Source organism: Hirundo rustica, chromosome 22 (genome assembly GCF_015227805.2).
Source record: "Hirundo rustica isolate bHirRus1 chromosome 22, bHirRus1.pri.v3, whole genome shotgun sequence".
Lineage (NCBI taxonomy): Eukaryota > Metazoa > Chordata > Aves > Passeriformes > Hirundinidae > Hirundo > Hirundo rustica.
In genome coordinates, this window is record NC_053471.1 from 2,811,557 (window position 1) to 2,834,213 (window position 22,657).

General features: G+C 43.4%; 2 protein-coding genes across 8 annotated transcripts; both read left to right on the forward strand.

The window, feature by feature from the left end:
- Positions 1–80: 80 nt before the first annotated feature.
- On the forward strand, positions 81–12,112 carry MFN2 (mitofusin 2). Of its 2 annotated transcripts, none has more exons than XM_040084432.1 (19): positions 81–156; positions 690–844; positions 1,349–1,527; positions 2,219–2,354; positions 2,707–2,869; positions 3,367–3,491; positions 3,800–3,908; positions 4,001–4,108; positions 4,444–4,597; positions 4,837–4,904; positions 5,059–5,180; positions 5,508–5,634; positions 5,806–5,910; positions 6,375–6,477; positions 7,131–7,351; positions 7,490–7,639; positions 7,861–8,057; positions 8,418–8,552; positions 9,176–12,112. In XM_040084432.1, the coding sequence occupies exons 3-19, from the start codon at positions 1,353–1,355 to the stop codon at positions 9,243–9,245; spliced, it is 2,268 nt and encodes a 755-aa protein (XP_039940366.1). In that variant the 5' UTR covers positions 81–156; positions 690–844; positions 1,349–1,352; the 3' UTR covers positions 9,246–12,112. The 2 variants fall into 2 exon arrangements, with proteins under 2 accessions (XP_039940366.1, XP_039940367.1); XM_040084433.2 differs by lacking the exon at positions 81–156 and adding an exon at positions 333–442.
- Positions 12,113–12,602: 490 nt separating this feature from the next.
- On the forward strand, positions 12,603–19,421 carry MIIP (migration and invasion inhibitory protein). 6 transcript variants are annotated; one of them, XM_040084815.2, is made up of 11 exons: positions 12,603–12,670; positions 14,103–14,198; positions 14,320–14,491; positions 15,011–15,466; positions 16,092–16,194; positions 16,591–16,702; positions 16,911–16,969; positions 17,398–17,527; positions 17,898–17,994; positions 18,778–18,885; positions 19,174–19,421. In XM_040084815.2, the coding sequence occupies exons 3-11, from the start codon at positions 14,321–14,323 to the stop codon at positions 19,210–19,212; spliced, it is 1,275 nt and encodes a 424-aa protein (XP_039940749.1). In that variant the 5' UTR covers positions 12,603–12,670; positions 14,103–14,198; position 14,320; the 3' UTR covers positions 19,213–19,421. The 6 variants fall into 6 exon arrangements, with proteins under 6 accessions (XP_039940749.1, XP_039940752.1, XP_039940748.1 ...); XM_040084814.2 differs by lacking the exon at positions 12,603–12,670 and adding an exon at positions 12,700–13,030 and having other exon boundaries at positions 14,049–14,198; XM_040084816.2 differs by lacking the exon at positions 12,603–12,670 and adding an exon at positions 12,700–13,030 and having other exon boundaries at positions 14,067–14,198.
- The last annotated feature ends 3,236 nt before the right edge of the window (positions 19,422–22,657 follow it).

A 22,657-nucleotide genomic window follows, 5' to 3' on the forward strand; every position in this document is an offset into this window, starting at 1 on the left:
TGAGGGGCGCCCGGGCCGCCGCCCGCCATGAGGCCCCGAACTACAGCTCCCAGCGTGTCCCGCGCGCGGCGCGCGGCGATGACGCACTCCTGCCCGCACCTCCCGGGCGACGGCGCCGCGGAGTGACATGGCGGCCGTGCGGGAGCGGCGGTGAAGGTGAGCCCCGGGTGGGGCCGGGCCGGGCCGAGCCGAGCCGAGCCGAGGGGACCTGGCAGCTGCTTAGGCCGGGCTAGTCTCTCTGAGGGTCACCTCCGGAGAAGCAGGGATAGGGACAGGGACAAGGGAAGGGACGAGTGAGTGTCGGACCCTCTGGGGCAGGGTCCTGAGGGGGCGCGAGGCGGGCACGAGGAGGGCGCTTCCCGCCCTTTTCTTCCGCCCCTGAGGGCTGAGGGGGAGGCGGCGTCCGTCCGGAGCGTCAACCCAACGCATTCATCGGGCACCGGTATGGCGGGGGACCAGAGCCCAGAGCATCTCTGGGGCTCGCTGGTATGGCGGGGGAACAGAGCCGGGGGCATTCTCCGGGCACTGGTATGGCGGGGGAGCAGAGCCTGGAGCATTCCCCGGGCACACCGGCATGGCGGGGGAGCAGAGCCTGGAGCATTCCCCGGGTACACCGGGATAGCCGAGTAGCGGAGCCCGTGACGGAGCTCAGTAGCCTGTGTCCCTCATCCGCTGTCACTCTGCCACAGGGGTGGAGACCGGCTGGACTCGGCGTCGCTGAAGGAGCTGCGGGCCGGAGTGCGGCCGGGGAGAGGGAGAAGGCAGGGCAAACTGCTGCCATTTGTCTTCGAGAGGGCCTCAAGCTGGCCATGCCTGACTTGTGAAAACGTAACTCATCCTGAAAGTAAGCGGAGGATGGGGAGGAGTGATCAGTGCGAGCTTGTTTATTGGAAGGGAGAAAGAAAAGAGATTTTCCTGATACATGAGTTGTGTAAAGAGGAGCAGTTTCTTTGTGGAAAAAAGAAGATAGTTCTTAAAATGCATATTTATCTAGTTCTTGTAAAGATGCTCGGTTGGATCACAGAATCATAGAATGGTTTGGGTTAGAAGCGGCCTTAAAGATTATCCAGTTCCAACCCCTGCTACGAGCAGGGGCACTTTCTGCAAGACTGGGTGGATCAAGTCCTGTCCAACCTGGCCTTGAGCACTTCCAGGGATGGGGCAGCCACATCTCTGAGAAACCTGTGCCAAGGCCTCCCAACCCTCACAGGGAAGAATTTCTTCCCAATATCCCATCTACCCTGCCCTCTATAAGTTCAAAGCCTTTCCCCCCTGTCCTGTCACTACACCGCCTTGGGTAGCTGTTGACCCTTGGTGACACTGGTCTGTACTGGATTTTTCCCTGTAGCGCAATGTCCCTGCTGTTTACTCGTTCCAACTCAATAGTTGCAGTGAAGAAGGATAAAAGACACATGGCTGAGGTAAATGCTTCTCCACTTAAACATTTTGTCACTGCAAAGAAGAAAATCAATGGTATCTTTGAACAGCTGGCTGCATACATCAGCGAGAGCTCCTTGTTCCTGGAAGGTAAGCTGAGTTCTTGAACTATGAGTGTGTAACAGTGCTCTGCCCACGAGTGATTTCCCCCAAAACACTCACCAAACCCCCTCAATCAGTTCAATGGCGCTGCTAAATCTGTGTTTATTTATACACACGTGTCTGTTTATGCATTCATGTTTGTAAGAAAAACTGAAAATTATTTTGTTGAATTTGGATGGAGTTCAGGTTCATATTTTGAAGATGAGAAGTTTATGCATGTTAAGAAATGGAGCTAGTTAGGAAGCTACGCTTGGTTTTTATGTTTAGGAGGTTTTTTAATTAATTGCACAACCCCAATAGGGTTTTTTACCTATAATCCTTTCAATATTCTTGCCTGAACACATCATTGCCACTGACATGTAACGTATGCCACTAATTGGCTTTAACAGCTTAAGGCACAGACAGATTTTATCTCTAAGGGTGCTTGACTGTTTGCAGTGTTGGCAGTTCTGTTCAAGGCAGTCCCAAGAATGGGAACCGTTATGAGAGACACAAAAGAGGCCAGTTGATAAATGCTATTGTGGAATTGCTTCAGGGCGTCATTGCCTGCGTCAAGATCACTCACACAAGCTGTGGGACACAGATAAATGTTCAGTGCTGCCATCACAGCGAGGGGTTTCACCCAGGACTGACCCAGACGGCTTCTGGCATTCAGAGACTTGATCTGTTTTGATTTTAGAAACACACAAGAATGCAGAGCTTGACCCTGTCACCACAGAAGAGCAGGTGCTGGAAGTCAAAGGCTACCTGTCAAAAGTCAGTGGTATTAGTGAGGTGTTGGCAAGACGACATATGAAAGTTGCTTTTTTTGGGAGGTGAGTCACGTGCTTGTGTTGTCTATGCTCGCCATTCAGTAAAGCATTTGTGTACTGTAACCAGTAAAAAGTATTTATATAAACAGTAGTGCTTTAGCTTTTTTATTTGTGATGTCTGCATCCCTGATACTGGTGCTCTTGTAAATTGGAAACAAATATTGTATCATGTATTTCTTCAGTTTGAAAAATTCTTAAAATAGGAAAATAGAAAAGCCTTTCTGCAGGTTGCCTCTGGCCCCCAGATTGTTAATGGCTCTGATACAGCCTGGCTTTAGAGAACTTGCCTTTGTAATATCAAACTGAGCATACCTGGCTCTTGGAAGCCTGAGACACTGTCTTGATCTGACTGCAGGACAAGCAATGGGAAGAGCACTGTGATAAATGCCATGCTGTGGGATAAAGTTCTTCCTTCAGGAATTGGACACACCACGAATTGCTTCTTGCGTGTAGAAGGGACGGATGGACGTGAGGCTTTCCTGCTGACCGAAGGCTCAGAGGAAAAGAAGAGCGTTAAGGTACAACTTCTTTAAGCATAAGGTTAAGGAAAAGAGCTCTTCAGAAATGTCAGAAAAGGGAAGAAAAAAAAAATCATAGTTAAGGATTTTAATCATTAAAGGAGTGGAGATGATTGTTGGATATAGGAGGTAAGGAATGAAGCATGTTGCAGGATGGGGATTCATTCATTTTATGAAGGAGATGATACATTGTATTTGCCAATGATAGCAGGGAAGGATGACTCAGGAAGTTCTGAGCTTTGCGTAACTGACAGAATCACAAACTTCCTGGTAATTCCTCAGTAGCCTTTCCTCACTGGAAAAATCGCTCATAAACTCTCACTAGCAGTTGTCTTTTTACTAGGACACTCAAGAAGGTTTTATGTGGAAAACCTTCCAGAGAGAAAATAATTTGAGCTTTGGCTTTATCTCAAACTGTCTGTGAACAGCCCTGAAGGGAGTATAATTGTGTTAGTGGGTCTTGGCATACAGGAAATGTTATTTCCATCTTTTCATAGACAGTAAACCAGCTGGCTCATGCCCTTCATCAGGATGAACATCTGAATGCTGGCAGCCTAGTCAGTGTAATGTGGCCCAATTCCAAATGTTCTCTCTTAAAGGACGACCTGGTGCTGATGGACAGGTGAGAAATAGCTTTCTTTCCTTTCATGCTTATCACAGACTAATTACAGAAATGTTTTCAGATACATATTTAACAAACCTCAAGGGAACTGACTCTGTTCTAATCTAAGACAGTGACCAAAGTCCCTTGGTGTAATTAACAGTGTGATTTTCTTGGTCATTACTTCCTTTTAGCCTGTACTCTGTCACCTCAGGGCAGTGTAGCTCAGACACAGGAAATTAATGCTCTGAAAAGCTCTTAACAACTTTTTAAATTCTGGTTTTGCTGTATTCACAGCACAGTAATATTTCATTTCTCTTTATTGCTAGCCCTGGCATTGATGTAACCACAGAGCTGGACAGCTGGATCGACAAATTCTGTCTCGATGCTGATGTATTTGTCCTGGTGGCAAATTCTGAATCAACATTGATGCAAACTGTATGTGCAAGTCCACTTGTTGAATGAATTTGGCTATAGGTTAAAAATATTTGCTATATTAATCTAAAGAGGTTTTGTTTCATTTTCCTTAGGAGAAGCAGTTCTTTCACAAGGTGAATGAGCGTCTATCTCGACCCAATATATTTATTTTAAACAACAGATGGGATGCATCTGCCTCTGAACCAGAATACATGGAAGAGGTTTGTGATGCCTTTAAACTACTTCTCTTTGCATGGATATTATGGAGGCTGTTTGGACTCTGATCCTTGGGGATACAATCAGTGCTATGTGTGATTGTTTTACAGGTTAGATTTTTATCACCTTAGTGTGGAGACTAGAGCAAACATAGACTAGTGATCAGGACATGACTTTTGACATTTCTGAACAGGAAATCAAGAGTCTCACAGGGGCCCTTTGAAGTTACATCACTTTAGATAACCTCTGGAAAAGAGCACATTTGGGTGCCTGGTGTAACCTTTAAGAGATGGATGATGTGGATTTAACTGCATGTGTGTTTATCACGGTTATCCCTCAGGTGCGCAGGCAGCACATGGAGCGCTGCACCAGTTTCCTGGTGGATGAGCTGGGTGTGGTGGATCGAGCCCAGGCAGGGGATCGAATCTTCTTTGTGTCTGCAAAAGAAGTGCTGAATGCCAGGATTCAGAGGGCTCAAGGGATGCCAGAAGGAGGTGAGGAAAGCTAGCAGAAACTTACTATTGACTTACAGAGGAGAAAATAGAGTATCTTTTTTAAAAAAATGTATAAAATTGGGGTAGGCCAAATTATTAATAAGGCAATCACAACGGAAGGGATGACTTAATAGCAGTTTTGCATTGGTTTCGGTGTAAAGCAAGAGCATTTCCTGATGTCCGACCTCTGATTGCTTTCTCAAAATTTAACTGGTTGTTTTGTACATTCTTTCTCTCAGGTGGAGCATTGGCAGATGGATTTCAAGTAAGAATGCTTGAATTTCAAAACTTCGAGAGAAGGTTTGAGGTGAGCATTATGTGCACTAACCTTCTGGTTAGATTTTACTCCCGATAGACTGGCACTTGTAGGGACACATTTTGGAAATCAATCGTACAGGAAGGAGAAGCTGTGTTAGTATGGTCCTGCCTGCTGCTAATCTTGGGCTGCCTTTTGTATACAGGAATGTATCTCACAGTCAGCAGTAAAAACAAAATTTGAGCAGCACACAGTGAGAGCGAAGCAGATTGCGGAAGATGTTCGTCTCATCATGGACTCTGTGCACATTGCTGCCCAGGAACAGCGGTGAGAGCTGGTGCTTGGTGCTTGCAGAACTGAAGTTTGTATTCTGGGAGAGATGTAAGGGAGCATGAGCTTTTGAAATGCAGAGTGGAATACAGTGTGTTTGAGAGCAGGAAGGACATGTATTGATGGGTTTGCTTCTAGTGAATTGTAGAAGTATTGGGAAAAGGACTTTATTTTTGTCCTGTGCCATGACTGTGTAATGTGTGGTAGATATTGACATGCTTTATTACTGGGCAAAATGTGTCTTATTTCTGGAATTCAAATGTATTTATAAATCAAAAATGCATTTATCTGGCATTTTCATGGACGGGGGTGTTTTTTCACCAGAGTTTACTGTCTGGAAATGCGAGAGGAACGTCAGGATCGTCTAGGTTTTATTGACAAACAGCTGGAGCTCCTTACTCAAGACTACAAGCGGAAAATCAAACAAATCACGGAAGAGGTGGAGAGGCAGGTAAGGAAGAGTGTCTGCAGAAAACTGGATTGTCTGAAATGGATACCAGCATCATGGGGAAAATGTACAGTGCTGACAAAGCTTTGAAGTTTTAGAAATGTGGGAGTTACAGGTGGGAAGAGGAGAAAAGCTGTCCAAAGCTCCATTTTCTCTCCTGTGCTGTTTCTCTAGGTGTCAAATGCAATGGCAGAAGAAATCAGACGGCTCTCGGTGTTGGTAGATGAATACCAAGCAGACTTCCATCCATCTCAAGTAGTTCTTAAAGTGTACAAGAGTGTAAGTGATGTTTGCTTAAGCAATTTAAGAGACCTTTTTTAGCACTCAGTAATTGTGCCAGTTCATTGAGATGTTTAACAATCTTCCAATTAGAATATGAGCTAAAGCTTTAGTCTTTCAATCATCTCAGTAATAAATTGATATATGTTATATATCACATTATTAGATTGAACAGAACTTTTCCTGAGCTAATGAGTCCATGTGAAATGGTTTTGATTTGCTATTATTAGATTGAACAGAACTTTTCCTGAACTAAAGAGTCCGTGTGAGATATTTTTGATTTGCCTTTTCATCCCCTTCACTGAAACATGGGGGAAAGCATGAAATTAATGTTAGAACACTGGGCAGACAGCTTGTGTGCTCCTGTTGTGGGAGGCTCTTTTTAACTAGCAAGCTCTAGCACTTTCAGCCTGCATCTTAGCCCTGTTTATTCTAATCTTTATAACCCTTTCTTTGTCTGTCAGGAGCTGCATAAACACATCGAGGAAGGGCTGGGCCGTAACATGTCAGATCGTTGCTCCAGTGCTATCACAACTTCCCTGCAGACAATGCAGCAAGAAATGATAGGTCAGTTCCACAGGCAATATTGCCCTTTCTCTTCCCTTGAATTGCAATGTAAAATAACTAGGTAGATGTTCTGGGTTTCTTACTAATTCAGTGGCTGATGTGCAGCTGGCACCATCCTAGATTCCATCTTGATGAGTAATGCTCTTGGGCAGAGGATTAGTTCTGTGTCTGAACTTGTGCAGTGATTTCCTAATGAATATGTACAGTCACAGCATAATCCTCATGACAGAGGAACTGTGGCTTTGGAAATTTGGGAGATTCTCACAGCAAATCCTAATGAAATACAAATGACTTATAACTAGGTGCCTGTCTGAATATGGGATTATGGTGCCTAAATACTTGTAGAACTGGGGTTTATATTTTGTTTTCCAAGGTTCTGCTAATCTGTAAACTTCACCAGCTGCCTGTAAGGATTTTGTAGGGTCCGTGGAAAGATTTCCTTCTGGGCTGGTCTGAAGAACCAAGAATTTAGTAATAATTGATGATGTGTCTCTTACTTTGCAACATACTTGGCTTATGAAATTCAACAAACTAAGGAAACTAACTGGAGGATGAAACAAGCCGTAAGCACCCTGATTATGGAATACTAAACCAGTTAATTCTTGTGAAGTCCACAGCCATTTTTTGCATGTTTTTATTTTCTCTCTGTGCAGATGGTTTAAAACCCCTCCTCCCAGTCTCTATGCGGGGCCAGATAGACATGTTAATTCCTCGGCAGTGCTTCATGCTCAGCTATGATCTGAACTGTGACAAGCTTTGTGCCGACTTCCAGGAGGACATAGAATTCCATTTCTCTCTTGGATGGACAATGCTGGTGAACAGATTTTTGGGACCAAAGAATGGTCGTCGGGCCTTGATGGGCTATAATGACCAGGTAGAATGCCTCGTTGACTGGTTGGGGTGGATATTCATGATTTCAATGGCTGCTGAAGTTCCTTTGGTGGGAAGAGCACTAGTTCACCTCCTTTTAATCTCTCCTTTGATTTTGTTTTGTCCCTGCTTTTCTACTTAGGTTCAGCGCCCTTTAACACCAGCAAATCCCAGTCTGCCTCCTTTGCCTCAGGGTTCTATGACCCAGGAAGAACTCATGGTGTCCATGGTGACTGGACTGGCCTCTTTAACTTCCCGAACTTCCATGGGCATCATCGTGGTTGGTGGTGTGGTATGTGTGCATTCTATGCAGCATTTTTATAACTTAAATTGGAGCACTGATGTAAAAAACACTTGTACTGCCAAATCCTGGAGATATTTGCTATTCACAGATAGTGACCTGTTTTCTCCTTTGATCTTCCATTTGAGTATAGTGAGCTGATTTTGGAAAGCTCTGTCACCATCAGTCTGAGATGATGATGATGCAGTTTGTTTTTTCTTGTGCTTCTTTAGGTCTGGAAGGCTGTGGGTTGGAGATTGATTGCTCTCTCTTTTGGCCTTTACGGGCTGCTCTATGTGTACGAGCGCCTCACCTGGACCACCAAAGCGAAGGAGAGAGCGTTCAAGCGGCAGTTTGTGGAGTACGCTGGGGAGAAACTGCAGCTCATCGTCAGCTACACGGGCTCCAACTGCAGCCACCAAGTCCAGCAGTGAGTTCCCTATATTCAGCTAACAATTCTGTTGCTTGTTTTTTTTTTTTAATGCTATTCCTTGTTTAAAAAAAAAAAGATAACTTCATGCTGAATTCCAGATTTTAAAAAATGTAATGACACGTGTTTTAAAATAATATTACTTTTATTTTGAATATGTAGTGTTTGGATGCTGTTAGGCATTAGACTTAATGTACTTCCCTGTCTCAAATCAAAATGCTCTGACATATTCTTGTGCAGAAGTGGAAAGATGAGCATCTGAGTCATGATACCATCATCCCTATACATCAAAGGGATTTATTCCTTGAATGTGCTGCTTGATCTTACTTTCCATCTTATTCAACTCTTCTTGTTTCACAGAGAGCTTGCTGGAACGTTTGCTCATTTGTGTCAGCAAGTGGATGTCACACGAGAGAATCTTGAGCAAGAAATTTCTGCCATGAACAAAAAAATTGAAGTTTTGGATTCCCTGCAGAGCAAAGCAAAACTGCTCAGGTGAGATTTGATTATTCCATGCAACTGTTTTTTATGTGATTGCACCAAGGTGTTCATATGAGCTATAGCTTAGAGTTCATTTTGTCTTCATCCTAGCACTTGATGTGCAGGTGTCAGCACTGTTCCCTACCAAGTCATGTTCCCTTTCACTAGGCACTTTCCTATGGACTGTCGACAGTCATTTAAAGCTTCTGTCTCACAAAGCACCTTTTTCTTCCTGTTTTTTGTTTGGAATTAACAGTTCCTTCCCATTCATGAAAGCATACAGTCTTCCACTCCTACAAACTCCTTCAGGCCCTTATAAAGTTAAACAAAAAGTCTTGCCTTCACCTTTGTACCCAGTTGTCTGCTGCTTTCTTTACCCTGCAGAGGCTGTTGGGAAAACGTTTTCAAACATTTCTTACCTACACAGTAAGACCAATGTGAAGCTGTGTCCAGGGTCTCTGTTTGAACCTCAGAGCTTAGGGACTGACAGCAGGCAAACATTCTTGACCTGCAGCAGCCTTTTGGAATGAGCCACTGGCACTCCGTGCCTCGCCATGTACTTGTTTTTGTTGCACTTCTTTCTGACTGGCTTGAGAAAAACTGTTGCATTCATCTAACAAAACTTTCTGTCCTTGCAGGAACAAAGCAGGTTGGCTTGACAGCGAGCTCAACATGTTCACACATCAGTACCTGCAGCAAAGCAGATAGTGTGAGGAGAGAAAAACAACAGTTTCCCTTCAGTGCTCTCTTAATTACTGCAGAGAACATGGTGGGTGATGGAATTCTCTAAAGGGAATGAGCAAGAGCATATTGCTGTGTTTCCAGTTGCTGTGTGAACAGTAGGATTCTGCTTCCCTGTTCTGTGTCCCACCTCTAAACACTAGCTGTTAATAACTTTTTTTTTCCTTGTGAGACCAGGCTACTTCAGGAGGAGTGTGTGCTTTATACATTTACAGGGGGCTTATACTGTACTTTGTTTTGCTTTAAACAAATTTAAAGCAATCAAGCAAATGTTTACCAGGTTAAAAGTTATTTCTGACACGTCTTTATGGAGTCATTTGTTTTACTTCATAAAGACAGAACTTTTGACTTCCAAGCCCCAGGTTGATGTACGTGTGACAAGCAGCTGTTTGACTAAACACAAGTCCCATGCACACAGACGTGATGGTGGTTTCACAAAGCATTTATGGCCCACACAGGCTTGTCTCTGAGGTTAATATTCAGTTATTCTAGAACATTACAGAAAATCACAGTATCCCTTCATAGAAAGGTTTATTGCTCTCAGGATGCTTAAACCTGTGAACAAAACTCAGTTCTCTTTTGGAGCAAGAGGGATTAAGATTTTGGTTTGGTAAGCTTAATGAATTTGGAGTTAGTTTCTTCCTCGTAAGAGCTCTTTAATAACACAATCTGGCCTGTTTCCTGTCATGGACAAATAATTTGCAAAGACAGAAACTAGTTCCTGTGAAGGAGATAGTGCTGATAATTTGGCAGCTTGTTGAGGAAGAAAACTAGGAAAGAGAAGACCGTTGACGCAATGTAAAGCACGACATTATGAGGTCAGTTGATGAATGTGGGTTTTCTTTGGAAAAGCACAGCTTGTGTTTCTGGAAGCATGCCTGTGGAATTCCATTACCACTATTTGGCCACAAGAACAGCATGTGGATTACACACTGTAAGAGATGTTGCTTCATTTAGAGTTCCCACAGAATGTTACAGTCTGGACAGCAATAGGATTTGATGTGTTTCACTTCTGTTAAAAGTATCAGAACATGCTGGCAAGTACAGCTCTTCTGGGATGGGGAGGGAGTTGTGGCTCTTGTAGTTCATGCCAGGGCAAGAATGGATTTAAGCAACTTAGCTTTTTTCAATACATTCTTTATTTGCAAATACATTAAATTAATTGTTGAGTTTTACCCTGATGCATTTGGAATATAATATTTGGGAATTGTAAGGACTTGAATCTCTTCCTGTTGGAATTGATAGAGAAGAAATTCTTGCTGATTTTAGGAGCCTGAGTAGGATTAAGTTCCTCTACTACAAGCTTCTTTTCCTCGTTGTGGGTCAGTATTTTGCCATGTGTTGGTTATAACCTTTCTGTTGCCTACAAAATGTCTGAGGAATCCAGAATAAGATCCTGTAGTTCTAAGGTTAGTGGCAACCTAAATCTCTTCAGCATCACACACATGAAATATGAGTTGTCTTTTGAGCAAGTACCAGCTGAATTCAGAACTACTGAGCAGTGGGGTGTTTTTCTTGTCAGAGTCTTTTCCCTTGAAAATGGCTTTAGGAGTTCCAGAAAGAAGCTGCCTGATACTTGAGGGAGTAAAAATAGTGAAATGTCAATAAGTACTTCTTAGGTAAGGCTGTTCTGAGATTTGCAGAAAGACTTGAAGTATCTTGATTGTGTAGGAGCTGGCAGTGAGACTCTTACATCCCTAGGATGCAGAAAGGAAACAAACCTTTCTTTCCATTAGAAAACTTTGACTCCAACTCAAACTGAATCTATCAGAAGGGGGTTTTTGACCTTGACTGGGTTCCTCAGGCATCCACCAGGATAGGAATATAGATTTGATCAAATCTGAGAATGAACAAGAAAGAAATTTGAGTCCTTGCTTCTGGAAGTGTGTACTCTGAGCTTGTAGTGGAGTATATTGAACTAAGTGGAATCGTCTAGTCTTACTCTGCTGCAGGTCTTCATTGAATAAATTTGAATCTTTAGTCTCTCAAGCTGTCACCTACACAGTTATAATAAGCTATGTTCTGTTCTATTGAGTTAAAATATTAAGCACATCTCTAGCACACAAGGATATTGTCAATTCCAGGTCAAGGCGGAGGATGATGTACTACTGCTCAGCAGCTCACGACTACTTGAAATGCTGATCGTGCTTTTGAAAAGGTAGTGTTAGCATTTCTTCTGCGGGCCTTTAGGGGAAATCTGATAAATGAGATGATCTTTAAGCCAGTATCTTATCTGTGAAGGGAAAAGAGATTGATGGGTTCTCAGAACCACGTGTCTTGCTGCCTTGTGTGTCTGACTCTGCTCAGGCCCGGGTGCTGCCAGCATTCTCACTGCAGAGCTGAAGCCTAACCTACAGAATGACGAAAGAACCACTTGAACTTTCTCAGAAGCAAAGCTGCTAACATGTGTGGTGTAACGCTTGTCCTGGAAGCCCAAGTGATCAAGAATCAAACTTTTAACAGACTGGCCTATAAGCTGGATTCCTCTGAAACAAATTACAGCTGTACTTCTTTAATTGAGAGTGGTGGAAGAATTGAACACTATCATGAGGAGTTTGTTCTCTTCTGAGTCTCATAAAGAATGCTAAACTATTCCTTAAAACAGGTAATTCCAAAAACTTACCCAAACTCCCATTAAAGAAGGTCAGCTAAATGCACTTTCATCTTATTGCTGCTACTTACTTTTGCTATTCCTTAGGTTGATGGAGCTCTTCGAAATACTCTTACCAGTGAGTTTTCTCTCTGCTGTATTTAAGGTGATAAATTTGCATGAGTTAGTCCTGTAACAGTGCTGTAAACAATGGAAACCAAAATAAAAATGAATTGGGAAAACATTTCTCCTGATGTGTCCTGCATGTTGTGATACAGTCTTCCAGTGTAAGTTTATCAGCTTACATCAGTATGTATAGCTTTGCTGCTTTGTGGTACTGAATTGCATGTTCGACACTAGTGACCTTTTTCTGTGTTCTTACTTTGAAAATTAACAAGGAGGCCAATGACACTGAATTGCCTGATAGAAAGTTTTAGTTGCGCTAAAATTGTCAGTATTGAAACAACGATTTCTTGAGAATATTATAGGAAGTAATAGCGAGTGACTACTGAAGTGGCGGCCTGAAACTGTGGTGGATCAGTATCCTCAGCTGATAACTCGCACCGGGCGGGTTAGAAACGGGCAGATTAGAAACGGGCAGATTTCCCGTGACAACTTTTCAAAACAACTCCCTTTGGGCTCTGGGGGCGCTGGCCGTACGCGTCCCTTCCCACACGAAGCGCAGGGGGCAGGCTCCTCCCGGGGCTGTCCCGGGCGGCTCCCCGCCTCCGCAGCGCCGGGCCCCGCGCATGCCGGGAGCCGCGGGCCGGAGCGGCCGCGCCGGGCCAGCCCTCCCGCGCAGGTGGGAAACGCGGGGCCTGCAGGGACCCACGGGCTGCCTCAGAGGAAGGGGAGGGCTCACCCTTCTCTGCCGCCTCTTGGAGAGGAAAGGGGAATTTTATAAGGCTCGGGCTCCCTCCCCTTCCTCGTGGCCGTGGGAGGGCCGAACCAGCGCGTCTGTGCAGAAGCAGCGCGGAGTGCTGAACTGCTTCCTCGCGGCGAGGAGAGTTCTCGGCTCCCGAGACGGCCGTTGTTTGTTTCTAACTGTGGGAGGCGAAGCTCCTTTTCACAGACGTTTCAAATTACAGCGGTTTCATAAACCTGAGCTCCCGGGGTTGGGCATGAAGGATTTGTAGATTATGCCAAGAGTGGACGTCATCTGGTAAAATCCTCCCAAAAAGTCCCTTGACTGATGTTATTTTCAGAGTATTTGTTTTGTGATAAGCAATGATGAGAGGATGCTTATCAAAGCTATTAGCTTTGTCCTGTGAAGGCTGTGGGAACTACTGGTTTTTTTCAAATCGTCTCAAATTTAGTGCCTCAACATTGATATTTCTGTTTTATGTTCCGTAGTGCACCTCTCTCTTATTTTTTGTAACAAAGAGATGGAGTTTGTTGATTGTTAGTACTGCTCGTTTCCTTCCACTGCTGTTGTACCACATGTGCATTTGATTCCTCATGTCTGGTTGCTAAGGTAGCAGATGCAAAAACAAACCAGACAGGCTTTGCAGAAGGTTTTGGGAATTCTTTAGAACAAAAGGTCCCAGAAAAAAACCAGTAGTTTTCTTGAGAACATAATTTATCAGTCTAGTCAAAAGTAATGTGGGAGTTTGGGTTCAGGGTTTGCAGCTGTTTTATTTAAAAAAATCCAATTTCTGCAAATTTAGAGGAGCTTGTGATATTGTAAAGATGTTGAACAGTGTGACAGCTTTTCAGTCAAACTAGGCTTTATTTATTTATCTATTTATTAACTCCTTTTCATGTCCCTCCTCTAATAAAAGGACATCCCTTTGTGGGATTTAATTTAATTAATTTGTGGGATTGGAATTGCCTGAATTGTAGTCCTGAATCATAGTTGAGCCTTTTGGAGCCTTCCTGCCTGGGGAACATGGAAGACAGCTTTGACTCTGTATTTCTTTTGGATGCAGCAGATACATTCATATGAATTAGTTGTATTTTGAGCTTACAAGCATCCTGGTGTTATCACACCATATATATATATATATATGTGTGTGAAAACATATATATATATGTTATCACACCAAATATAAATTTCAGTGCTTCAAAAGAACATTACAGCAGAATTGTGTAAGTATGTCCTAAATAACAGCCTCTAAACCAAATGTCTCTTATTTAGCTTTTTGATGTGAATTTTTCATGTTTACTGTTTCCTCTGTCAGTTTCTTGTCTCTGTTAAGTCAGTTCCCAGTTTCTGAGTGCTAAATATTTGACAGTATATCCAAGGGGAGAGAAGCATGTGGTGCTGGTTCTGAGCATAAGAAGTTCTGAGACTGGCTGATTTCTCAGGAGCAATCAACATTTCAACAACTGTAAGTATTTTATAGGAAAAGTCCCCTGAAAGTGGTTTCACCTATGTCTGCTTCTTCACTTAATGTAGTGAATTTGTGTAGTTCACTCTTCCTCTGGCTTTATATTAAAATGTTTCTGTAGGATGGACTTAGAGCTCCTGAAGAGGCTGCGCCAGGCCAGCCAGGACCTTCTACAAAGGCTGAGAATGAAGCAGGAAGAGCTCAGAAAAGAACTCCTCAATAAGCAACTCCTTCCAGCATCTCTTCATAGCAGTACAGCTGCTGACAGATGTGTCCCCTCGCCCAGCAGAGTGGTATGTGTGGTGTCTGTGCTAGAAATTCAGGGGAGCAAATAGGCCTCTGTGACAGAAAGCAGCTCTGCCTATGGCATGGTGTGGTCAAGGAGACCTATGGACGGGAAAGAGCTCTTAGAGAGTGGTATGTGGAATATGGAGTCAGTTAGAAAAGGAGCTGCCCTTTGGTCTCAATCTGTTCTTCTGGCAAAAGGTTTGGAGATCAGTTCCTGCCTAAGAAAGGCAAGTTTCTTCTCCTAAGATAGGAATGAATATTGTGGAACAAAATCCTTTTGTTTTTTTCTAAGCACAAGGGCCGAAAGTTCAATGGTTCCTCAAATTGGGAAGAGCTGCATTTAGCTGGAGGTGAATCTCTTTCTTACACTCCCCAGTACATAAGGATTTTTCTTTTTCCCCCACAGAAATTGAAAGGAGTGAACAAACTAGAATGAGAGGTTGATTTAGTGAGTGAAATGTTCTTACAAAACGTATTTGTAGTCTGATTGATGCTATGTGTTAAGACGGTCTCTGTCCTTACAGAAGGAAAATCAGGTCGATGCAGTAAAGTCTACAGCTGACCCTGAAGTGTTTGTGGAAACCAGAGCTGGCCCAGCCCTCAGTTCATCTCCTAAACCCAGCATCAGTGACAGAGGGGTACAGCAGCAACAAGTGAAGACACAGGAAGGTTTCGATTCCAACTTTCCTGAGAAAGAGGAGAATGTTACGCCAGGATCTGCAGTCATGTGTGGCAGAGGAATCTCCAGGGTGGATGGGGATGGCCGTGCTCAAGGAAGTCCAGAGAAAGAGTCCTTCTTCCTGGGTCATGGAGAGAACAGAAAACACTCTGCTCTGCTGCAAGGTTCCCATGAGAAAACTCATCCGGGGCCATCGCTGAGCAGAGTGCAAAATAAAGAGACCAGTGAGCAGCATGAGGTCATCAGAGAGCCCCATATCCCTGAATCAGTCTTGCTGACATCTCGTTCCAAAGGGTTGAAGGTAAATGTTAAATCAATGCTTTTCCTATTTTCCTAAGTCAACAGAATGATGGGGAGGAAGGGCCAGGAGAACATTACCTGCCCTGTTCCCAGTGGGTAAGTTGGAGGTTGGGGTCAGAACTGTTCCCAGCTATAGCAGCCAGGGGCTGTTCCTGTTTGTTCAGGCCCTGCTTTCCTTAGGCAGTGAACTGAAAGACCAGAAATCTGTACCACTTCACTGTGAAATTCCCTGTCTTTTGCACATGTAATCCACATGCTGAGGGGAGAACAGGCAGATGCAGTGCTGCTGTTCCACAGTTTGTCTCTTCAGGCATGAAGGGCAGGCCCTGGCTGTCATCATCCTTCAAGGCAGCACAGGTTGCCTGATGTTTGTGGGTGTGTGATGCAGCTCATCATTTTGTTTAAGGCTCTGAAAAACCCTGCCTCACTTGGGCAAGTCCCTGCCTCCTCTTTCTACTCTATTTATTGAAAAGACAAAGGGCTGGTGAGCAAATTACTGGAAGAAGTGTAGATAGAATCTAGTCTCAAACTAAGACAACAGCTGTCCCATCTGAACAGCTGCCAGTTGTCTCCTTTGAATGTCCTGTCAGATGATTAGGAAATCTTTATGAATTGTTTTCTTTCAGAAGAAAGCTTGTCATGTGACTTTTCAGCCTGACACTGAAGAAGATGCCATACCTGTCAGCAGCTGGTCTGCCCATCCTTTCCTGGGCTATGACTGGATTGCAGGTGAATCCTAACTCTGAAGCAAAGCTCTCAGTGTGGTGTGGTGATATGAAGAGTTAAAACACAGTTTGTGACCCCTTTGAGGTGTGATGGAACTGCCTGCACAGGCCCCTCTCCAGACTAGAGGTGATCTGTGCTTACCTGGAGTGGTGAAGTGGCAGTGGTATGGGAATCCAGGCAGCAAATGCAAAGCCAAGTGTGGTCAGAAGGGATAACAAATACCTGGAATGAATGAATGCAGTAAGGGACCCAAACCACACAGTAAACCCCTGGCTTGACAGGATGTTCTGCCCTTCTCATTATCATTATTTTGTTTTGACTGTATCTTGTGAGGCTTGCTTTGGTACTTTCCCAAATATTGTAAATCATTGAAATTTTCTCTTTCCTTGGTGTTCTCAGGGCTCCTTGATACAAAGTCTCCAGTAACAGAAAAATCTGAGCAGTACTTCTCTGAGCTGCAGGAGTTCCGACAGTCCAACAGAGAAACCTGTATTCATCAGCAGCACTTGGAGTAAGTGGGAATGAAGAAGGGCTGAAGCAGCCATGTTCAATCCCTTAGTAATCCCTGTAGTAAGAACCACAGTCTGATTGGAGCAGGACATTGCAAGTGTGGCTTTGAGGGTCTTTATTTACCTCCCAGTCATGTGTGCTTTGAAAAGGCAGTGCTGTTCAAAGGGCCAGCCCCTCATCACTAACGGTTTTCTTGTCTGTTTCTTTAGGCCCAAGGCTCTGGATTGCACAGGTCCTGAACAAGAACTGGATTTGATAAGTCATAAATGTAAGATCATATTTCTTCCTAATGCAATTCCTGTGAATAAACAACTAAGCAGTCTTTACCTGAGAGAGCACCACATCGTGCAAGACTAGCAGGAATGTGTTATTTTCAGCTACAGCTTTTCAACCAGATTCAACTTCCTACTCTGAAGATACTTGAGTCTTCTAGGGATCCTCTCTCAGTGTAATTTTAATTTGTCAGGGTTTCTTTTAATTGGCTAATGTTCTGTTTCTAAATTGAAGAGGTTGAAGTTTTGGTTTTGCTTTTTAGGAACTTACTTGGGGGACAGGAAATGTGTAAGATATTTCAGGAAAAGCAGCTCTTTTTATAGCATGCAGGTGTGGCACTGTGGTAGAACACAGCTTTTTTGGCTGGGTTCAGGGACCTTGTGACAGACAAGAACTACGATGAAGGTTTGTTGCTCCGTGCAGGTGTTTACTGTTACCGATTAAACCAGCGCCTCTTCTCCATCCCTGTGGATCCAGAATCTGCCTGCCCTGTGTGTAAGATCCCACGAGCCCACCAGCCCCCGGGGACACTGGAGGAGCCAGCCTATGTCAGGTAAAGAAGAATTACTGCTTTGTAATGGGCACAACTCAAGGAAACAATGGGCAAGACAAAGCTGATCAGGTGAAGGAGAAAAGAGCATCACAGCAGTTCTGTAGAAGGCTGCTGTTTTCAAGGCAGAGATCTCTTGCTTAAAAACTCCTTACTGATCTCGTCTATAAGCACAAGCATTCTTGAAGTCAATGAGAAATGCATGTTTTGTCTGAATTTGGTCCAGAATCTCAATATACATGTAAAGTGTCTACTGCCCTAATCCAAAGTGGTTCACTTTGGGGTTAGACCCTTGGATTCTGAGTGAGAGGGCATGCAGATTCCCTGTGCCTTGGCAGAGGTGTAGGCAGTTACTTGCCTTGTGTGGTTGCAGGGTCAGCATTCCCAGGTCTGCCCTTTTGCCAGCCCACAAGTACAAAGCCCATCGCAGGAGGAGCTTTGAGCCGGCAGACGATCTAGCGCTGCACTCGGTAAGTTGCTGTCTTCTGTCAATGGCACTGCCACAGCTGGTCCTTGCATTACACAAGAAGGAAAGAGACTCTGGGACTCATTCCCTTGGCAGAGTTTGATATGCATCAGTGAGACACCCAGAACCGCCTTTGGTGTGTTCTGAGTTCATGCCTTTGTGTGAATGACATAAAATGTATGACATACTTCCAACGCTTTCCATTGCACAAAAGAAAATGCCCTGTGGAGCTGTATCCTTTTGGGGCAGGTGTGGATGACTTGTTTCAGGCATTGGCCTCTCAACACAATGAACCACAGCTAAGAGTGCCTGTTTCCACAGGTGTTAAGGAGTCTGAAAGGCAAGTGTCTGTGAAGCGTTCACAAAATCAGTAGAGTAAAACTGCTGTTGTATTGCTGGTGCTGTATTCCAGCCAGGAGTCAACGCTGAAGGCAGTATTGCTAATCTAACCTGGCCCTGGAGATTTCCAGGGAAGAGTGGGAGGAAGCTTGGTTTTGAGGTTTGGGGAACTGGATGAGTCAGTTGAGACAGAGGGATCAGGTGCTTGAGTTCACAAAGTAGGAGATCAGTTTAGAGAGGTGAAAGAAGGGTCAATTGTGTAGTTCTTCTTTATTTGAGATTTATTTCCTGTTAGTCATATAAAAAATAATAAAAAAAAATTTTAAAAAATCCTCAAAAAATAATGGATTAATTACTCACTTAAACCTCCCTGTGCAGAAGTTACTTCTCGATAATAACAGGCCACAATAGATAAAAAAGGGTAAAGCATTCCCATCTTTTTTCACAGCATTGCCTGGCTGGCTGGGAAAGCATGGTCCCTTCCAGCAACACCTTGCTCAGCAGTTTGGACCTGCGAGCCTCACTGGAAGAGAAGTCTTCTCCCTGTGCTCAGCTGGTAAGCACAGCCTCCAGAGTCCCAGGAGATACTGGGAATTGCACAGATGGAAATTGCAGCCCCATCTCCAAAGGGTGTGATGATTATCGAGGGCTGAGCAAATGAAAATGCCTGGAAGAGTATCTCCTTTACATTACTGGGAAATGTTTTCTTTCTGCTCACTGGTGTGCAGAGACAAAAAAAAGCAAATGGAGCTGAGTAACTGGCAAAAAGCTCACCAGTCTTCATCAAAATGGGAAAAGTCACTTTTACATTCTTTGATTAATATCTTCTTTATTTGGATTCCAGGACTCAAGTGTCCAGAGTGTCAGGAGAAGCCAGAACTGACAAGTTTCTACACCTGCCTCACTTAGCACACCTGAGGTCTAGCAGAGCAATCCGGGACACCAGACAGCAGCTCTCAGTTCAGACCCCATTCCCTCAACACTCTGGACAATTGACTTGATTGCCCTTGGGAAAGGGATGGAAACACATGGAAACAACTCAGAAACAAAACCATTTGGATAAAAATAAATCTTTGGACAGATTTTTCCCAGTTTTCATAGTCGCGCGCGTATGTGAGCAACCAATATGCAGATCTGAGTTCGTACAGTCCACTTTGTGCGTTCACTTTGCATTTTCTTCCTTTTACAGCTACTTCTGAGCAGCTGCATGAGCTGTCCCACCTAGGGCTGGATAAAGTTCTGTGTCCAGGATCAGTAGTGCACCTGCCACCTCAACTGAGTCATCAGCAGTGTAGCATTAGCTCTGAATGCCAGGGTGAGAAATCGGCCTGTGAAGGGCCTGGCTCAGTGGAGTGACACAAACACTTTTATTTCCAAATATTTGAAACATGACACATAGTTTTCTAGTGCCTTAAACTTGAGTTCCTCATTAATTTATAAAACTTTTTAAAATGCAGTATATTCTCAGTGGAATGTGTGCAGCTACAGAGTATATTATATCAGAGTAACTTTGAATGTGAAAAAACATATTGAAGTAAAATGAGATTTTATTCATCAACGAGCTAGATAATGCCTTAAAAAGTTTGCAAATTTTGCTTGCCTCTACTTTTCCAAGTACTACTTTTCTGAATATAAACCAAAAAAGCACTTTAGAATTTTTAAATTGTACCAAACCAAACTATTTCACATAGTGTGATTTGTTTGAACTTTATAGACCGATCCTAATTTCCTTGTCTAAAAACAATAAAACTGGTGTTTCATTTTGCTTTGAATTTTCTGAAACAGAAATTGCTGCCTCAAAGGTATTTCAGGGAGCTAACTTGATAGAATGAATTTGGTTTGTGCAGCTTGTTGGCATTCACTTACTTTTATATCAAGTACATTATTTATTAAATCAAATGCATGAATAGACTTTTTTAAACAAGGAGAGGAATATTGCAAGTTTATGAAATCTTAATGTAAGACTTGGAATGAAAAATGAAAAGCATGACTTTTAGCATGACCTTATGTATATGTAGAGTAAAGTGAATGGAATTGGTCACGTAATTTCCATTATTGAAAATACTGATTTTAAAATAAATTAATCCAGTGACTATAGAACACTAGGTGCCAAATTTTATACCAAATAGGGAAAATTCAACGTTTTTACTACCTTGCTTTCAAACTCAAGACATCTTAAACCTTTCCTTAATTTATCCTGAGATAAATTACAGCAAGCCTGTTCCACACTATAAACAGAGAAAAGGTAATGCTGTAGATTCAGTAACCTCTGTTAGATGTCTCTGGTGGATGCAGGTTGGAACCATGTGGAATTCAAAATGTCTCTCGATGGATGGGAATACATTCAGTCTTCCACACTTGTGAAAGTATTGGAGGTGTGATTATGACTCTGCATTTGAAACAGGTGAAAGAAGTCGGTGATGCTGCCCCTGCTCACTCAAGTTTGTCTCTGTGTTGGTTGTGGCCTGTGTGATCCTGCTTTCATCTGCAAGCTCAAACAGCCTGAAAATGCTCCTGTTTTTAAACTCATGTCCCCTCCCCACATCCCCACTGCATGGCATCTGGAATGGTGTAAATCCAGACCTTCACTGCTGGCCTTTCAGCCACTTGCTGTGAGGAGCAGTTGAGTGTGGATACAGGAGTGTTTTGTACTGTAATAACGAGGTGTGCACGGTGGCTTTGTCCTGCAGCACGTTATACAACCCTGGATAACAGCCTTCCATGCAGGAGAGGGGACTGAGGTGTCACTTGGGGGGAAAATGTAAAGGAACACACCTACTTACTGCTTGAAAGCTTCTATTCCAGCCAGTGTTAAAGCAGCTTCTGCACTTGGGGAGTGGATTGTGCTGGAGCCAGTGCTGGGATCTGCTTTTCCAGGGAGAACAGAGAGTGGGGATGGTGTGCGTGGGTTGTTGGGACTGTGGGTTAGGAACACTGAAATGTTTTGAAGCCAAGGGTTTCCTAAGCCTCAAAATAATACACTGGACTTGACTGTGTAGGCACAGAACTGCGGGATAGCTTGTCTGCTGTTCCTGGAGGTAGGCTTGACCTGGATTTTGACGTTTTCCCATTTCTAGCACTTAGGAACATGCTGGTTTAGTCTGGGCAGCTGTGTATCCTGTTAATGGCTGGCTCTGTGTGTGCTCATTTGTGTCAGTTCTCTTCTGCCTGATGTTTTGGTAGTGAAGCTGGTGGTTTAGTTCCCCTTTCTGACTGTATTGCATGTATATAACACTGATTCATAGGAAATCCAGCTTTGCTTAATTAGACAATTTAGATGCAGTAAATGATGTATTTGTGATTGGTTTGAACAGAGCCATGTAGTTCAGCTGTTAAAATACAGCTCCCACCTACTTCTCACTACCAGTGTTGGATGGCCTTTAGTGTTTGTTTGTCTTCTCTTATTAAGATAATTTTTGTGATGTCTCAGGATCAGTTGTTTGCTGTGAGTACATTGTAAGAATTAATATCAAGAGTTTTGAATGAATGTAGTGCTGATTTATACGTTTTGTTTTGTTATGAGCATATCAAACAGTGACTCTCCCCAGAACTGGCAGGTGAAACAGCTGCATGTGGCTTGAAGTTGCTTTTTGAATCATTTGCAAACTTTGATTTTTGGGAGCTTTCATCTCTTTGGAACTTGTGTTTTCAAAGCCCGTAAGAATTTATCTTCAGAATGTCCCTAATTTGAAAACACAAGTGAAGTTCTGCCCCTTCTCTCTCCAGTCAAGCCCCTCAATTTCACCAGCTCCCTGGATAATGGCTGACCCAAACTAAGGCCTTGGTTTTCTCCCTTCCATTGGTTTCTGCAGAGCAAAACTGCCAATAAGAGGAAACCAGCATCCTAAATTTTTAGGGCCAAGATACTCAGTTAAAGAAGTTTTACAGTCTCTGGAAAAACTACATCCTGAAAATCTTCCCATTTGGTTCTTTCACAAAAATTATTTAATATTTCCCAAGTTTCTTCTATTCATGTCTGCAAAGGAAAGTTCATCTAGCTCCTGTTCCTAGGCTTTAAAACTCAGCTTTTAGATGAGGAGAACCAGAGTATCAAGAAAGGATATGAGCTACCCAAAAGGTCTGTGACACTATGGGGAGCTAATGAGTGCAACTTCTGTGTTTTAACCACCTGGCCAATCATCCACAAACTGTTTTATTTTCTATTTGAGATTAAAATGTATAGAATTGGAGTTCTTGGTGCTTTTCCAAATTGCTTTACCAAGAGCTTTCTCTATGGAGAGTGACCATGTGCAACTCTACCACCCTTCCAGAAGCTGCAGTCAGAAGTACTGAAAGTACACACATGGTGTGATCTCTCATCTAAGGTC

What these genes read in the sequence shown, in the direction of transcription:
- MIIP (XM_040084815.2), top strand. Translation starts at nt 14,321, where the DNA reads ATGGACTTAGAGCTCCTGAAGAGGCTGCGCCAGGCCAGCCAGGACCTT. An exon ending in ATTCATCAGCAGCACTTGGA is followed by an intron (nt 16,703 to 16,910) that starts GTAAGTGGGAAT and finishes CTGTTTCTTTAG; the next exon opens with GCCCAAGGCTCTGGATTGCA. An exon ending in GAGGAGCCAGCCTATGTCAG is followed by an intron (nt 17,528 to 17,897) that starts GTAAAGAAGAAT and finishes GTGTGGTTGCAG; the next exon opens with GGTCAGCATTCCCAGGTCTG.
- MFN2 (XM_040084432.1), top strand. Translation starts at nt 1,353, where the DNA reads ATGTCCCTGCTGTTTACTCGTTCCAACTCAATAGTTGCAGTGAAGAAG. An exon ending in GACCTGGTGCTGATGGACAG is followed by an intron (nt 3,492 to 3,799) that starts GTGAGAAATAGC and finishes CTTTATTGCTAG; the next exon opens with CCCTGGCATTGATGTAACCA. An exon ending in CGGAAGAGGTGGAGAGGCAG is followed by an intron (nt 5,635 to 5,805) that starts GTAAGGAAGAGT and finishes CTGTTTCTCTAG; the next exon opens with GTGTCAAATGCAATGGCAGA.